This window comes from Bufo gargarizans, chromosome 3 (genome assembly GCF_014858855.1).
Source record: "Bufo gargarizans isolate SCDJY-AF-19 chromosome 3, ASM1485885v1, whole genome shotgun sequence".
In the NCBI taxonomy this organism is placed as follows: domain Eukaryota; kingdom Metazoa; phylum Chordata; class Amphibia; order Anura; family Bufonidae; genus Bufo; species Bufo gargarizans.
Genome location: NC_058082.1, coordinates 552,909,819 through 552,928,209, shown reverse-complemented (window position 1 = coordinate 552,928,209; position 18,391 = coordinate 552,909,819). Strand labels below are relative to the sequence as shown.

At 51.8% G+C, this 18,391-nt stretch overlaps 1 protein-coding gene across 1 annotated transcript in view; it reads left to right on the top strand.

Annotated features, from left to right (window-relative positions):
• CFAP44 (cilia and flagella associated protein 44) overlaps positions 1 to 18,391 on the top strand; it is a 49,627-nt gene that overhangs the window by 4,816 nt on the left and 26,420 nt on the right. The window contains exons 11-22 of the mRNA XM_044287389.1: positions 1,531 to 1,578; positions 1,747 to 1,846; positions 12,548 to 12,642; positions 12,855 to 13,064; positions 13,352 to 13,462; positions 14,099 to 14,251; positions 15,273 to 15,494; positions 15,624 to 15,772; positions 15,908 to 16,187; positions 16,433 to 16,488; positions 16,891 to 17,053; positions 18,256 to 18,386. Coding sequence (XP_044143324.1) covers positions 1,531 to 1,578; positions 1,747 to 1,846; positions 12,548 to 12,642; positions 12,855 to 13,064; positions 13,352 to 13,462; positions 14,099 to 14,251; positions 15,273 to 15,494; positions 15,624 to 15,772; positions 15,908 to 16,187; positions 16,433 to 16,488; positions 16,891 to 17,053; positions 18,256 to 18,386 — 1,718 coding nt within the window. The remainder of the gene's footprint in view (positions 1 to 1,530; positions 1,579 to 1,746; positions 1,847 to 12,547; positions 12,643 to 12,854; positions 13,065 to 13,351; positions 13,463 to 14,098; positions 14,252 to 15,272; positions 15,495 to 15,623; positions 15,773 to 15,907; positions 16,188 to 16,432; positions 16,489 to 16,890; positions 17,054 to 18,255; positions 18,387 to 18,391) is intronic.

Sequence of the window (18,391 nt, the reverse complement as noted above, 5' to 3'; positions counted from 1 at the left end):
GGGTCGCTGTAGCATCGATTAAAGAGGTTGTTCATTCCTTTTATATCGATGGCCTGTCCACAGGATGGAGCTGGAACTACACGTCCATTGTGCAGTGGATCAGTAAATGTGTGAGGTGTTGGAACCCCGCAGATCAGGTATTGATGGTCTACCCTGGGGATAGGCCATCAATATAAAAAGAGTGGAAAGCCGTGATCACAACCTCATTGTTTTTTATATGCTTACAGTTAAAGGGGAATTCCCATCTCAGACAATGGCGGCATATTGCTAGGATATTCCCCCATTGTCTGATAGGTGCGGGTCCCACCTACAATAAGAACGGAGCCGGGAAATGAACGGTGGGCGCACGGCGCATGTGCAGCCGCCCTCCATTAATTTCTATGGGGCAGCTGAAAATAGCAGAGCGCTGGCTCGGCTATTGCCGTCTGCCCCATAGAAATTAATGGGAGCATGGGCCGCGCATGCGCGGTGTGCTCCCATTCACTTCTACGGGAGCAGTGCTTGGTGGTGGACGGACCCCGGGAAATCCGGGGTCCTCCAGCCGCAGCGCTCCCCACTTCATTCATGTTGTAGCGGTGGGTCCCAGCGGTGGGTCCCGCACCTATCAGACACTGGTGGCATATCCTAGCGATATGCCCCTATTGTCTGAGATGGGAATACCCCTTTAAGGTTGATATGGATGCTCTAATGCCAAATGAGTTTTTAGTATTTTTTTTCACATAAAAAAGCATTTTTTTTACTTTAGATTCTTATATTTCCATACACTTTATTGATCTTCTCTTTGCATGATTTTTTTTTTGTCTCGCCATAAGGCTCACGTGATTGCTTCTACAGCACCCAGCAGGAATGCGCAGCTTCTGTATTGTGTAATAATATGCTCCTGGTCCCAGGCAAAAATGGCAGACATGGGGGCCTTTATAAGGCCTCGGCTGCCATGAAGACCGGACGGCAGCCCACCATTGACTAACCACTTAGATGCAGTGCACAGCATTGAATGCAGCATCTAAGGGGTTACAACATCCCGGATTGGCATTCTAGCTGTTACAGCAAGGTGTCCTGCAAGTGATTTGCCCACGCTATCAATGGCAGCAGTGTACGGGTATGTCCCATGGTGGGAAGGGATTACGGAGGACAAGAAAGAAATTACATTTTATGAAATGAATGTGATTCTCTTTAATTTCCTGTCGTTTGTATTGCGCCGACATATTCTGCAGACCTGTACGCATATTGTAGTCACTCATATCAGTCCCTGTGCCCAGAAAAATCACACTCAGTGCAGGTGTTGACCGCGGTCCTAATGACTCCACAAGACCTGTTAGCACATATCGTTAGCCTCTGCAGTAGCGCAGGGGCCCTGTAAATGGGGCCCGACTACCACAGCTTGTGAGGTACTGTGCTAACAATTCCCTTTAGGACGGTGCTGTATGGCAGTCATCGCGCAGTTGATGAATGCGGGTCCGTATGTCTCTGGTGGACGTTTTTGCCGGTTAATATTTGTTCTCATTTTCTGTGCTTGCCTTTGGTTTGCAGGACGCCAGTGGAGGGATATGGAGGCTGGATCTGTCCTTTTCCAATATAGTAAGTTATATTCATTACTGTAATCGCTACAATTAGTTATATAATAGCCGTACTGCAGACCAATATACAAGGTGGTACACCCAACTACTATCACTGTGGGAGCGGAAGAAGACCACCACACCAGGGTCAGCGCTGCAATTCCAATGGCTGCCATTCTTATTTCTCTAGACACAAGACCCAGAATGCCTCTTCTCCTTTCACTCCGGCAAGATCAATGCTCTGGACGTGTCTCCTTCAACATGCCTCATGGCCACGACGTCCCTGGACCGTAAGTTCCTGCTGTCACACACATAGGCTTCCGGGTAGATCGTATTATGGTCAGTATGTGAGAGGTCTGTTCCCACCGTCGCCCACAGTTTGCCTTGTTTAGCTAGTGCGTTCCTTTCCTAGATATATGCCATTCCCCCGCCGACCTGCACCCAGTGCATGGTACGCTACAGGGGAGTAAGAGGCAACCATGGGGCGCCACTCTTCCATGACCAACATGAGCAGGAACTGGTGTTACCATCAGGCTGAATTCACATTGGTGAAGCCGGTCACTTGCAGATTTGGGAAGGGACGGGTTTTCCTTGAGGAGGGTCTTACAGGCAATGCTCGCTGGGAAAAGTATGCATAGTAGGGACACCGACTTACAGGGCAGACACTACCAAACAGCTTTCTTCCTTCAGGAATGTGGATTTGCAGTGAATTCTGTAATAGCCAAAAAGTTCTGCTACTATAGAGGATGCAGGCTTTATAGCTGAACCGAGACTTCAGAGCCTTGAAGGGGTTAATACGTCCCTCTGCAGCATATAAAGAGACCACCGCTGTAAATAATTCTGCATATCTAGGGGGGCCTGAAGCTCCGGGTTACTCCCCTGAGAGTCCCACTATCTCTGATCAACTCTGTAGCTGCTAATAGTTCCGCACCTGATAATGAAATCTAACCTAACAAATAGCCAGCTCCTCGCCGACGCAATAGCCAGCTCCTCGCCTACGCAATAGCCAGCTCCTCGCCTACGCAATAGCCAGCTCCTCACCTAACAAATAGCCAGCTCCTCGCCTACGCAATAGCCAGCTCCTCACCTAACAAATAGCCAGCTCCTCGTCTACGCAATAGCCAGCTCCTCGCCGACGCAATAGCCAGCTCCTCGCCTACGCAATAGCCAGCTCCTCGCCTACGCAATAGCCAGCTCCTCACCTAACAAATAGCCAGCTCCTCGCCTACGCAATAGCCAGCTCCTCACCTAACAAATAGCCAGCTCCTCGTCTACGCAATAGCCAGCTCCTCGCCGACGCAATAGCCAGCTCCTCACCTAACAAATAGCCAGCTCCTCTCCTACGCAATAGCCAGCTCCTCGCCTACGCAATAACCAGCGCCTCGCCTACGCAATAGCCAGCTCCTCGCCTACGCAATAGCCAGCTCCTCGCCTACGCAATAGCCAGCTCCTCGCCGACGCAATAGCCAGCTCCTCGCCTACGCAATAGCCAGCTCCTCGCCGACGCAATAGCCAGCTCCTCGCCTACGCAATAGCCAGCTCCTCGCCTACGCAATAGCCAGCTCCTCGCCGACGCAATAGCCAGCTCCTCGCCGACGCAATAGCCAGCTCCTCGCCTACGCAATAGCCAGCGCCTCGCCTACGCAATAGCCAGCTCCTCGCCTACGCAATAGCCAGCGCCTCGCCTACGCAATAGCCAGCGCCTCGCCTACGCAATAGCCAGCTCCTCGCCTACGCAATAGCCAGCTCCTCGCCGACGCAATAGCCAGCTCCTCACCTACGCAATAGCCAGCGCCTCGCCTACGCAATAGCCAGCTCCTCACCTAACAAATAGCCAGCTCCTCGCCTACGCAATAGCCAGCTCCTCGCCTACGCAATAGCCAGCTCCTCGCCTACGCAATAGCCAGCTCCTCACCTAACAAATAGCCAGCGCCTCACCTAAAAAATAGCCAGCTCCTCGCCTACGCAATAGCCAGCTCCTCGCCTACGCAATAGCCAGCTCCTCGCCTACACAATAGCCAGCTCCTCGCCTACGCAATAGCCAGCTCCTCGCCTACGCAATAGCCAGCTCCTCACCTAACAAATAGCCAGCTCCTCGCCTACGCAATAGCCAGCTCCTCGCCTACGCAATAGCCAGCTCCTCGCCTACGCAATAGCCAGCGCCTCGCCTACGCAATAGCCAGTGCCTCGCCTACGCAATAGCCAGCTCCTCGCCTACGCAATAGCCAGCTCCTCGCCTACGCAATAGCCAGCTCCTCGCCTACGCAATAGCCAGCTCCTCACCTAACAAATAGCCAGCGCCTCACCTAAAAAATAGCCAGCTCCTCGCCTACGCAATAGCCAGCTCCTCGCCTACGCAATAGCCAGCTCCTCACCTAACAAATAGCCAGCTCCTCGCCTACGCAATAGCCAGCTCCTCGCCTACGCAATAGCCAGCTCCTCGCCTACGCAATAGCCAGCTCCTCGCCTACGCAATAGCCAGCTCCTCGCCGACGCAATAGCCAGCTCCTCGTCTACGCAATAGCCAGCTCCTCACCTAACAAATAGCCAGCTCCTCGCCTAACAAATAGCCAGCTCCTCGCCTACGCAATAGCCAGCTCCTCACCTAACAAATAGCCAGCTCCTCGCCTACGCAAAAGCCAGCGCCTCGCCTACGCAATAGCCAGCTCCTCACCTAACAAATAGCCAGCGCCTCACCTAAAAAATAGCCAGCTCCTCGCCTACGCAATAGCCAGCTCCTCGCCTACGCAATAGCCAGCTCCTCACCTAACAAATAGCCAGCTCCTCGCCTACGCAATAGCCAGCTCCTCGCCTACGCAATAGCCAGCTCCTCGCCTACGCAATAGCCAGCTCCTCGCCTACGCAATAGCCAGCTCCTCGCCTACGCAATAGCCAGCTCCTCGCCTACGCAATAGCCAGCGCCTCGCCTACGCAATAGCCAGCGCCTCGCCTACGCAATAGCCAGCTCCTCGCCTACGCAATAGCCAGCTCCTCGCCTACGCAATAGCCAGCTCCTCGCCTACGCAATAGCCAGCTCCTCCCTAACAAATAGCCAGCGCCTCACCTAAAAAATAGCCAGCTCCTCGCCTACGCAATAGCCAGCTCCTCGCCTACGCAATAGCCAGCTCCTCACCTAACAAATAGCCAGCTCCTCGCCTACGCAATAGCCAGCTCCTCGCCTACGCAATAGCCAGCTCCTCGCCTACGCAATAGCCAGCTCCTCGCCTACGCAATAGCCAGCTCCTCGCCGACGCAATAGCCAGCTCCTCGTCTACGCAATAGCCAGCTCCTCGCCTAACAAATAGCCAGCTCCTCGCCTAACAAATAGCCAGCTCCTCGCCTACGCAATAGCCAGCTCCTCACCTAACAAATAGCCAGCTCCTCGCCTACGCAAAAGCCAGCGCCTCGCCTACGCAATAGCCAGCTCCTCACCTAACAAATAGCCAGCGCCTCACCTAAAAAATAGCCAGCTCCTCGCCTACGCAATAGCCAGCTCCTCGCCTACGCAATAGCCAGCTCCTCACCTAACAAATAGCCAGCTCCTCGCCTACGCAATAGCCAGCTCCTCGCCTACGCAATAGCCAGCTCCTCGCCTACGCAATAGCCAGCTCCTCGCCTACGCAATAGCCAGCTCCTCGCCTACGCAATAGCCAGCTCCTCGCCTACGCAATAGCCAGCTCCTCGCCGACGCAATAGCCAGCTCCTTGCCTACGCAATAGCCAGCTCCTCGCCTAACAAATAGCCAGCTCCTCGCCTACGCAATAGCCAGCTCCTCACCTAACAAATAGCCAGCTCCTCGCCTACGCAATAGCCAGCTCCTCGCCTACGCAATAGCCAGCTCCTCGCCTACGCAATAGCCAGCTCATCGCCTACGCAATAGCCAGCTCCTCGCCTACGCAATAGCCAGCTCCTCACCTAACAAATAGCCAGCTCCTCGCCTACGCTATAGCCAGCTCCTCGCCTACGCAATAGCCAGCTCCTCGCCTACGCAATAGCCAGCTCCTCGCCTACGCAATAGCCAGCTCCTCGCCTACGCAATAGCCAGCTCCTCACCTAACAAATAGCCAGCGCCTCACCTAAAAAATAGCCAGCTCCTCGCCTACGCAATAGCCAGCTCCTCGCCTACGCAATAGCCAGCTCCTCGCCTAAACAATAGCCAGCTCCTCGCCTACGCAATAGCCAGCTCCTCGCCTACGCAATAGCCAGCTCCTCGCCTACGCAATAGCCAGCTCCTCGCCTACGCAATAGCCAGCTCCTCGCCTACGCAATAGCCAGCTCCTCGCCTACGCAATAGCCAGCTCCTCGCCTAACAAATAGCCAGCTCCTCGCCTAACAAATAGCCAGCTCCTCGCCTACGCAATAGCCAGCTCCTCACCTAACAAATAGCCAGCTCCTCGCCTACGCAAAAGCCAGCGCCTCGCCTACGCAATAGCCAGCTCCTCACCTAACAAATAGCCAGCGCCTCACCTAAAAATAGCCAGCTCCTCGCCTACGCAATAGCCAGCTCCTCGCCTACGCAATAGCCAGCTCCTCACCTAACAAATAGCCAGCTCCTCGCCTACGCAATAGCCAGCTCCTCGCCTACGCAATAGCCAGCTCCTCGCCTACGCAATAGCCAGCTCCTCGCCTACGCAATAGCCAGCTCCTCGCCTACGCAATAGCCAGCTCCTCGCCTACGCAATAGCCAGCGCCTCGCCTACGCAATAGCCAGCTCCTCGCCTACGCAATAGCCAGCTCCTCGCCTACGCAATAGCCAGCTCCTCGCCTACGCAATAGCCAGCTCCTCCCTAACAAATAGCCAGCGCCTCACCTAAAAAATAGCCAGCTCCTCGCCTACGCAATAGCCAGCTCCTCGCCTACGCAATAGCCAGCTCCTCACCTAACAAATAGCCAGCTCCTCGCCTACGCAATAGCCAGCTCCTCGCCTACGCAATAGCCAGCTCCTCGCCTACGCAATAGCCAGCTCCTCGCCTACGCAATAGCCAGCTCCTCGCCGACGCAATAGCCAGCTCCTCGTCTACGCAATAGCCAGCTCCTCGCCTAACAAATAGCCAGCTCCTCGCCTAACAAATAGCCAGCTCCTCGCCTACGCAATAGCCAGCTCCTCACCTAACAAATAGCCAGCTCCTCGCCTACGCAAAAGCCAGCGCCTCGCCTACGCAATAGCCAGCTCCTCACCTAACAAATAGCCAGCGCCTCACCTAAAAAATAGCCAGCTCCTCGCCTACGCAATAGCCAGCTCCTCGCCTACGCAATAGCCAGCTCCTCACCTAACAAATAGCCAGCTCCTCGCCTACGCAATAGCCAGCTCCTCGCCTACGCAATAGCCAGCTCCTCGCCTACGCAATAGCCAGCTCCTCGCCTACGCAATAGCCAGCTCCTCGCCTACGCAATAGCCAGCTCCTTGCCTACGCAATAGCCAGCTCCTCGCCTAACAAATAGCCAGCTCCTCGCCTACGCAATAGCCAGCTCCTCACCTAACAAATAGCCAGCTCCTCGCCTACGCAATAGCCAGCTCCTCGCCTACGCAATAGCCAGCTCCTCGCCTACGCAATAGCCAGCTCATCGCCTACGCAATAGCCAGCTCCTCGCCTACGCAATAGCCAGCTCCTCACCTAACAAATAGCCAGCTCCTCGCCTACGCTATAGCCAGCTCCTCGCCTACGCAATAGCCAGCTCCTCGCCTACGCAATAGCCAGCTCCTCGCCTACGCAATAGCCAGCTCCTCGCCTACGCAATAGCCAGCTCCTCGCCTACGCAATAGCCAGCTCCTCGCCTACGCAATAGCCAGCTCCTCGCCTACGCAATAGCCAGCTCCTCGCCTACGCAATAGCCAGCTCCTCGCCTACGCAATAGCCAGCTCCTCGCCTAACGCAATAGCCAGCTCCTCGCCTACGCTATAGCCAGCTCCTCGCCTACGCAATAGCCAGCTCCTCGCCTACGCAATAGCCAGCTCCTCGCCTACGCAATAGCCAGCTCCTCGCCTACGCAATAGCCAGCTCCTCACCTAACCAATAGCCAGCGCCTCGCCTACGCAATAGCCAGCTCCTCGCCTACGCAATAGCCAGCTCCTCGCCTACGCAATAGCCAGCTCCTCGCCTAAACAATAGCCAGCTCCTCGCCTACGCAATAGCCAGCTCCTCGCCTACGCAATAGCCAGCTCCTCGCCTACGCAATAGCCAGCTCCTCGCCTACGCAATAGCCAGCTCCTCGCCTACGCAATAGCCAGCTCCTCGCCTACGCAATAGCCAGCTCCTCGCCTACGCAATAGCCAGCTCCTCGCCTACGCAATAGCCAGCTCCTCGCCTACGCAATAGCCAGCTCCTCGCCTACGCAATAGCCAGCTCCTCGCCTACGCAATAGCCAGCTCCTCGCCTACGCAATAGCCAGCTCCTCGCCTACGCAATAGCCAGCTCCTCGCCTACGCAATAGCCAGCTCCTCGCCTACGCAATAGCCAGCTCCTCGCCTACGCAATAGCCAGCTCCTCGCCTACGCAATAGCCAGCTCCTCGCCTACGCAATAGCCAGCTCCTCGCCTACGCAATCCAGCCTCCTAAAATAGCCAGCGCCTCACCTAAAAATAGCCAGCTCCTCGCCTACGCAATAGCCAGCTCCTCGCCTACGCAATAGCCAGCTCCTCACCTAACAAATAGCCAGCTCCTCGCCTACGCAATAGCCAGCTCCTCGCCTACGCAATAGCCAGCTCCTCGCCTACGCAATAGCCAGCTCCTCGCCTACGCAATAGCCAGCTCCTCGCCGACGCAATAGCCAGCTCCTTGCCTACGCAATAGCCAGCTCCTCGCCTAACAAATAGCCAGCTCCTCGCCTACGCAATAGCCAGCTCCTCACCTAACAAATAGCCAGCTCCTCGCCTACGCAATAGCCAGCTCCTCGCCTACGCAATAGCCAGCTCCTCGCCTACGCAATAGCCAGCTCATCGCCTACGCAATAGCCAGCTCCTCGCCTACGCAATAGCCAGCTCCTCACCTAACAAATAGCCAGCTCCTCGCCTACGCTATAGCCAGCTCCTCGCCTACGCAATAGCCAGCTCCTCGCCTACGCAATAGCCAGCTCCTCGCCTACGCAATAGCCAGCTCCTCGCCTACGCAATAGCCAGCTCCTCGCCTACGCAATAGCCAGCTCCTCGCCTACGCAATAGCCAGCTCCTCGCCTACGCAATAGCCAGCTCCTCGCCTACGCAATAGCCAGCTCCTCGCCTACGCAATAGCCAGCTCCTCGCCTACGCAATAGCCAGCTCCTCACCTAACAAATAGCCAGCTCCTCGCCTACGCTATAGCCAGCTCCTCGCCTACGCAATAGCCAGCTCCTCGCCTACGCAATAGCCAGCTCCTCGCCTACGCAATAGCCAGCTCCTCGCCTACGCAATAGCCAGCTCCTCACCTAACAAATAGCCAGCGCCTCACCTAAAAAATAGCCAGCTCCTCGCCTACGCAATAGCCAGCTCCTCGCCTACGCAATAGCCAGCTCCTCGCCTAAACAATAGCCAGCTCCTCGCCTACGCAATAGCCAGCTCCTCGCCTACGCAATAGCCAGCTCCTCGCCTACGCAATAGCCAGCTCCTCGCCTACGCAATAGCCAGCTCCTCGCCTACGCAATAGCCAGCTCCTCGCCTACGCAATAGCCAGCTCCTCGCCTACGCAATAGCCAGCTCCTCGCCTACGCAATAGCCAGCTCCTCGCCTACGCAATAGCCAGCTCCTCGCCTACGCAATAGCCAGCTCCTCGCCTACGCAATAGCCAGCTCCTCGCCTACGCAATAGCCAGCTCCTCGCCTACGCAATAGCCAGCTCCTCGCCTAACAAATAGCCAGCGCCTCACCTAAAAAATAGCCAGCTCCTCGCCTACGCAATAGCCAGCTCCTCGCCTACCCAATAGCCAGCTCCTCGCCTACCCAATAGCCAGCTCCTCGCCTACGCAATAGCCAGCTCCTCGCCGACGCAATAGCCAGCCCCTCGCCTACTCAATAGCCAGCTCCTCGCCTACGCAATAGCCAGCCCCTCGCCTACTCAATAGCCAGCTCCTCGCCTACGCAATAGCCAGCTCCTCGCCTACGCAATAGCCAGCTCCTCGCCTACGCAATAGCCAGCTCCTCGCCTACGCAATAGCCAGCTCCTCGCCTACGCAATAGCCAGCTCCTCGCCTACGCAATAGCCAGCTCCTCGCCGACGCACAAATCTCCTCTCTTCTCCAAGCTAGGAAAAGAAGCTGCAGAAACAACATTTCATCTTTTATTGAAAACACCTCAAAAGCTATAAAAAAAACTTACAACATTTCTATTCACAGGCGCATATCCAAAATCTTTTTAAGACCTGGGCCCTTCAGCTTTCAGATCAAAGCATTAAAATAAAAAAATATTAGAAGGACGGTCAAAAGTCATAAAATGTGCGCACAGCGAAAGATGGACAGAAACCTTCTTCAAAATAATACACGAAGGATATCTAAGATTCATCATCCCAAAAAGAATAACAAACTCCTCAAAGACAGAGCTACGGCACGGATTGTGGACGTGTAACCACCTTCCAAACTTCTGGCAGAACGTCCAACATTACATAGAAGCGCTGGAGAATAATGAGGCCCCTAGAGCCGATATCATATAGATTTCATTACAGGGAACAAGACGGGAAAAATCCAACATCACAAATCCCACAAATAATCTGCGCCGTACTTTTAGTAGCCAAAAGATGGATACAGCGGAGAACCCCGCAACTACAGAGGGGACATCCCAAATGTGTATGGAGAGGATACGTTAAATAACAAAGAAAAAACATAATTTCTTTAAAACTTTTATTGAAACCCACTGGCAACCTCCCGAAATAGAAATTCTGATGACTCCAATCCAACACACAGGACGGTACAATGTGGAAAAATAAAAAAACTCCCTCGGGAAATAAATGTATAAAACATTTATAAAATACGTGCGCATATGTGTTTTTTTTTTTTTTATAATCTTTTTATTGTAATTTTTTATCACAGTACATATAAATAAAAGGTATAACAAATACAAGTCATAAAACAAAAAATATATATAAATATATAACTTAACATTAATATTAAGACACAGGTGTAACATATGCGCACGTATTTTATAAATGTTTTATACATTTATTTCCCGAGGGAGTTTTTTTATTTTTCCACATTGTACCGTCCTGTGTGTTGGATTGGAGTCATCAGAATTTCTATTTCGGGAGGTTGCCCGTGGGTTTCAATAAAAGTTTTAAAGAAATGATGTGGTTTTTTTTCTTTGTTATTTAACGTATCCTCTCCATACACATCATGTATTTCATTTGGGATGTCCCCTCTGTAGTTGCGGGGTTCTCCGCTGTATCCATCTTTTGGCTACTAATAGTACGGCGCGGATTATTTTGTGGGATTTGTGATGTTGGATTTTTCCCGTCTTGTTCCCTGTAATGAAATCTATATGACATTGGCTCTAGGGGCCTCATTATTCTCCAGCGCTTCTATGTAATGTTGGACGTTCTGCCAGAAGTTTGGAAGGTGGTTACACGTCCACAATCCGTGCCGTAGCTCTGTGTTTGAGGAGTTTGTTTATTTTTGGGGGATTTTTATCATTTTTTGGGATGATGAATCCTAGATATCCTTCGTGTATTATTTTGAAGAAGGTTTCTGTCCATCTTTCGCTGTGCGCACATTTTATGACTTTTGACCGTCCTTCTAATATTTTTTTATTTTAATGCTTTGATCTGAAAGCTGAAGGGCCCAGGGGATATGCGCCTGTGAATAGAAATGTTGTAAGTTTTTTTTTTTTTTTATAGGTTTGAAATTGATAGATTTTGAGGTGTTTTCAATAAAAGATTAAATGTTTTTTCTGCAGCTTCTTCATCCAGATTGGAGAGGAGATTTGTGCGGAGCTGGCTATTTTTTTAGGTTATATTTCATTTATTATTTTTTTTTTATCAGATTCATGCATTAGTTGACCCGCTGTGTGCATTCCATTTTCTCTTTATTCTTTGAATAATGCGCTGTCTTTTCCAGCAGTAAATTCTATGTGGTTCCACAGCGACACGTGTTTGGATAAGAGATACGGTAGTTTGTGTATTTTTCGGATCTCTTTCCATGTTACCGATGTGTCTCTTAGGGCTATTGATCTCCTTGCTATGGTTGGCCGTGCGCATATGTTACACCTGTGTCTTAATATTAATGTTAAGTTATATTTATATATATATATATTTTATTTTTTATTTATTTTTTTGCTTTACGACTTGTATTTGTTATATCTTTTATTTATATGTACTGTATTTAAAAATTACAATAAAAAAAAGAGCACAAGTCAGCAGGTTTAACCCTACACTGCCTGGTAAGATATCATTGCAATCAGAAGAATCAACCCCACCCGACAGCATGCTTGATTTAATAGGGTTGATCCTGCCAAAAGGTGCATTTTCAAGGGCTTGGCCCATACCCACCATTATCACATATCCAAAGAACCATATGGTGTATGACTGCTGGGAGTCCGATCACTGGGCCCGAGTGGAGCAGTAGAGTGCGGCTCCATTCACTTCTATGGGACTGACGTCGATACTGAGCGCTGTATTTAGCAGTCCCGTAGACAGTGAATGGACACAACTGCTCGGTTCACACAGGGGACTCGGGCATCCCCATTCTCATGATCGTTCGGACCCCCAGCGATCATACCTTTATCACCTGTGCTGTGGATCCTCGATAAATGTTGTTCACGGGCAGACCCCGTAAAGGAGACGTGTTAGTTTGGTAAGGTGTTAGTGGAGGTGGGCCCTGTGCCAGCAGACAATGCAGTTTCTCTGCCAACTCCCAGCTGGATCAAGGTGGCATGGCTTGTTTGTCGTGGAGCAGAGGTGAAACAGTGGAGGATGGGATCCAGGGTTTGGGGGTGTAGAAGAACCTAAATCTCACCCCGGTGGGTTATTTCCGTCCGGGCGATCCGTTCATTGTTTCCTCCAGAAGCAAGGTTCAGCGCTGCGCTTTCTGTTTCAGGATCGCTGAGGATCTATGACTTTGTGGGGAAGGTTCCTCTGGTGGACATGACGTTTAAACAAGGCGGCACCGCGCTCACGTGGGCTCCTCGCATGGTCAGTTCCTTCTACGTGGTACATTACCTTCCATCCAATGTTATTTTAGTGATTATAACGGTTTTCTCAGCCCTCATGTCACTGGGATCCCCCACACGGCGGTGTTTCGACCCTCTCTCATTAATGTTATTCTCATACATAAATACGGTGAACCCTGGCTCTCAGATTAGTCCCGCAGACGATGACGTGATCCACTCTCCTCTGTCCTGCAGGTTAATCCAAAAGGCGGCTTGTTTGCAGCGGGATTTGAAGACGGCGTTGTCCGTATCCTAGAGGTTTACAATGCCACAGGCATGAGGCTTATGACGGGACGAAGCGGCACCAACGATGCTGCAGTAAACCTGCGACAAGCCTTCAAACCGCACAACGCTCCCGTCACCGCTTTGGCATACGAGCGCAACGGAGAGATCCTCGCCACTGGGGTAAGATCTGGCACCGAACACTTTATCTAAGATCCTTTAATGTCTCTGCTGCGCTGCATTGTGGGAGATGTGGCGGCTCTAGTGTGCATATTAAGTAACGCATCCCCCACAATACGCCCCATCGGTACAGTCACTAAGTCCAGCAGCGGTCAGGTGTGAGGTCCACCATCTTACAGGAAGGTAAGTTCTGTGTGTGACTGGAGTATAAGTCCTCCTGCCGCTCGGATCCGGGTGAATAGGAAGATGTGACTGCAATAACAAAAATGGCTATCTTTACTACCTTGCAGAGTATGGACAGAACCGTCTTCTTCTTTGCCGTCGGAGACACCTATGAACCCATTGGATTTGTACGTCTTCCAGGACCCGTCAGGGAGTTACACTGGTCTCCCCCCTCACATGTGAGTAGCCGCACATTCTGCCATGAATTGGGATGTCCCCTCTCATGAGGCTGCCCCTTCGTTCTCGCTGTAGAGATCTGTACAAACCCAATCCTATAGCAGTTTAAGCCTGAGCTGCTCTTAAGGGGTAATCCCATCAGTGTCCCACCTCTGAAACCCACTCCTAGATCCAGAACAGGCCCCCTAAAGTGAACCCACGGACAAACAGCCACCCTCCATTCACCACTATGAGAATGGCCAAATGCTGGCTCAGCCATTTCTTTATTTTTGCCAGTCCCCTAGCCGTGGATGGAGAGGCGGCCGCACTTTTGCTCTCTCCATTCATCACTATGGGACTCCTGCAAGAAATAGCTGAGCCAGCGCTTGGCTATATTTGGAATTTCCATAGCAATGAATGGAGAGCACGCCGCGCATGCTGTCCTTCACTTCTAGGGGGGTCTGGTTCTCTAAATAGCAGGTGGGACCCGCAACTATCCGACATTAATGGAATATCCTGGCGATATGCCAGCAGTGTCCCAGATGGGAATACCCCTAAGAGAGAAGCACCAGCCAAACACGGCCGGCCGATATATCATACGTACATGTCAGGATGTGCAATTCCTCACTGCTCAGTAAGTTTCGGGTATCTTTTTGCAGGAGCAGAGCACGCTGCTCGTTCTCTGTGAGAATGGATTTGCCGTCCAGATCGCGGCCCCTGCAGCTGAGAAATCGGATCCTGTCACCAGTTATGAAATCTCCCATCTTCCTCTGAGTTACTTCAGGTTCAGCAGCATCAAGTCCAAGATGGAGGTAAAACACAGCCCTGAGCTCCAGGGACATACACATTACATCCGGGCCGCGGAGCCCATCTGTCTGTCCGGCTCCATCTATACTTCTTCTAGGACAGTCCTAAAAAGTATTGGCGCCTTTGATTGTGAATATTTATGGCCAGCACGGTAGAAGGCCTATATAGTAGACAGTCGTAACTTTGCTACAGTCACATTGACTTCCAAGACAAATGTAGTAATGAAGGGTAATATTTGGAGGACATTGCAATATGGAGTTTCACACACCATGTGACAGAGGTCGTCGTCCCTCAAAGGGATATTGACCTATGACATATCATTAGGATCCAATATCCAGGCCCCCACTGGTATTGGGTGTGAAGGGTCTGAAGCACATATGGCATTACATCCAGGGGTGGATTGGCTATAGACCTTACAGGGAAATTTTCCAGTGGGTGGCGATGCCCAAGGGGCCACCTGAGCCCTCCTCACAGCCTGCCAGTGGACATTTTTGGGGGTGTATTTTGTGCTCATGGGGCAGTATTTTGTGATGCTCTGTTGGGGCGGTATAATGGGCTGCAATATAGTATTGCTGGCCCTGCCCTCCATCAAATTGTACCCGACTACAAAATGGTCACTTTAAGTTCCCAGTTCGCCCCTTCATAGCGCAAAGCAAAGTCCCATTCACTTGATTGGAGCTTTGCTTCAGTTCGCCGCACAGCAGATACTGGGGCGCAAATGTGCAGGACAAACAGTGACAGGGATATGGCGCTAAACCAGCTTTTCTCCCCTTCTTTATTCTCAGAATCATTGGGAGCCTTGTATAGTGAATGCCATATGCCAGGGATGCTCAACCTGAGGCCCTCCAGCTGTTGTAAAACTACAACTCCCATCATGCCTTGCTGTAGGCTGTCCGGGCATGCTGGGAGTTGTAGTTTTGCAACAGCTGCAGGGCTGCGGGTTGGGCATCCCTGCCATATGCCGTCACTTTCTAAATTGGGAATACCCCTTTAATAATCATGATAAAGATCTTATCTGCTTTGCAGAGGGAGGAGCAGCTGGAACGCATACGGAAGAACCAAGAGCAGAAACAGAAGGAACGGGAAGCCTGGATAGAAGAACAGAAGGAGCGGGGAGTGGAGCTGTCAGAGGACGACCTGCAGCCAGGTACTGAAGAGGAGAAGCTGCCAGAGCTGTATGTTCCAGAAGAACCCAGTCCCATCCTGTGTGGTTTCTATGCCAGTCCTGGGAAATTCTGGTTATCCCTGGTATGTGTCACGTGTTCCACCATCATCACCCTTCAGGATATATAACCAAATTCTCACACATCCATATGCCACCCGTTCATTCAGAACACTGATGCCCGATATATGTTCTCCTTTCCTCCTCTCCATCAGGACGGCTACGACTCGGGGTTCCTCTACCTCTGTACGTTTTCCGACACCAATGGACAACCTGAGGATCCAGCACTGAGGAAGGATGAACCAGTGCGCGCTCTGCCAATCAATGACACCAGCAACAATCCCATCCACAAAATCCACTTCAGGTAGAGAACCTTCTTCTATTTCCCTACAGATCAAGCTGTCTAATCCAAAGGGTTTTACCACAAAGGAACCCCATGGAACCAGCAGGACCCGCCAATTATCTAATACTGAGGATGTTCTTTCCTTCTTATCCATAGCTCCAACAAGCAGCTGTTGTTCTGTGGGATGCAGGATGGAGCCGTCCGGGTCTACCCTCTCCAGCCCAACGATCCTTTACTCGATTCCATGAGCAGTTACTGGTCTCTTGGGGTCCATGATAACCAGTATGGAGCCATCCAAGCCATCAGCTCCAGCTTTGATAACCAGTATCTCGTGACCTGTGGAGCTGACGGCAACATCTTCACCTTCAGCCTCCTCTCCATGGAGGACATTGAGCGAGACCTGAAAGTGAAGAAAGCTAAAGTGCCTTCTCCTAGGGTAGGTGCCATTGCGTTTGAATGTTTCGAGTGTTTCTGTTTCTTTTCCGTGTCATAACCTGGCACCCTATTATTACACCTGTGACTGCTGTGTGGCCGCCATATTGCTTGGGACTCAGCTTTCCAAGAAACAGATATAACTAATGTCCGGTAAATATTTAGCTGCTTCAGTCAGGAACTCGTATTTACTGGGGATTTTACAAATCACACGTACTCACCGAGCCTCGGATCTTTTTTATATTGCAGCTCAGCCTGGATAAAGAGAAGCCTGCGGAGGATATTGAGGACCCAGATGCTTACAGGTAGAGTCCAAAGCAATGGATTATATAATACTGCAGACCCCTCCATTATGACACGCATTGTTATCCCCCTCCAAAATCCAGCCGCGTTGCATGTTAATAACCGGTCTCTGCAGTACGTGATGTCGGCATGGACGAATCTTTGCCTGCAGTCACATAAACCCAGTGGGTTCTGATGCCCCCCACAAACCTAATGTTCTTGGGTTATCAAAAAGATGGTTGTGACTGCTGACTCCCCCATTGTAATGAATGGACAACTTGCAGTTTGATTGGTCAACCGGCTGATTAGAAAAACCCCATTCATTAGATTTTGGAGGTGCAAGGTCATGATCCTGAGGAACCCCATTAGAGACATATAGAGCCTTGATGACTTGGATGTATCGGAATTGACGTGATTTATTTTAGCATAGAGAACGCTAAACAGAAGCGACAGCACGACCTTCTCCTGAAGCAAGCGGAAAGTAAGAAGGCCGGCAGGAGACGGGAGCTCGAGGTGCTGAGGAAAGAGTTCAGGCAGCTCCTGAAGAAGAACGTGGAGCTACCACATCACATGCAGCTCAGCAGAGTGGTACGTAGCGAGGATCACCCCTCCACGTGTCGCCCCACAATATGTTTATTACCCACGCCACCACCCAACGGTCCAGACCTCCTGTGCTGATGTACAAGCTCAGCTCCAGACAGGCAGGAAGAGACGGTACGGTGCATGTCTAGTGGGACTACCAGGGTGCCCCTGGTGCCAGGGGGAGTGCCAACAGAAAACATTGCCAGGGTGCCCCAGGTGCTGGGTGCAAGGGAAAGTGCCAACAAAACACATTGCCAGGGTGCCCCAGGTGCTGGGTGCAAGGGGAAGTGCCAACAAAACACATTGCCAGGGTGCCCCAGGTGCTGGGTGCAAGGGGAAGTGCCAACAAAACGCATTGCCAGGGTGCCCCAGGTGCTGGGTGCAAGGGGAAGTGCCAACAAAACACATTGCTAGGGTGCCCCAGGTGCTGGGTGTAAGGGGAAATGCCAACAAAACACATTGCTAGGGTGCCCCAGGTGCTGGGTGCAAGGGGAAGTGCCTACAAAACACATTGCCAGGGTGCCCCAGGTGCTGGGTGCAAGGGGAAGTGCCAACAAAACACATTGCCAGGGTGCCTAGATACAGGGCGAGGGCAGGAAACTGAAAGTGAATCCTAGCTACAGCTAGGATATGCCCCCATTGTCTGATAGGTGTGGGTCCTACCTCTGAGACCTGCACCTACATGGAGAATGGAGCCGGGGGGAGTTGTGGCTGGAGGACTCTACCATTAAAAGCAATGGGAGCTCACTGCGCATGCGCAGCCACCGCTCCCATTCATTTCTATGGAGCCGACGGAAATAGCCAAGCCAGCGCTCGGCTATTTTTGGCGGCTCCATAGAAATGAATGGAGGGCGGCTGCGCATGCGCAGTGCACCCTCCTCAACTTTCTCCGCTCTGTTCTCCTTGTAGGGGCGGGTCCCAGAGGTAGGACCCACACCTATCAGACAATGGGGGCATATCCTAGCGCTATGCCCCCATTGTCTAAGATGGGATAACCCTTTTAATATCCCGAATTTTAATCCTTCATAGTTTTTCATAACAGTCCACACAATCTGATAATCCAGAATCAGAATCCTGAAAGGGTCGCTGACGTCTCTGAGGTGGGACCAGGTCCCTCCCAGTCTTCTGATGTCAGACACAGACATGACCTAAATGCTGTGGTTTGATGGAATTCTGAAAGGTCTACAACACATTGTTCCTCCTCCCAGGAGTTTGAGATGGACCATAGGATCCGAGAAGAAATGGAACGTCAGACGTCAGAGAGGATCCGCACCGTGCTGAAGGAGCTGGCCTGGGAACAGGAGAAGCACAACATCGGACTGAAGAAGCTGCAGGCTCGGTACG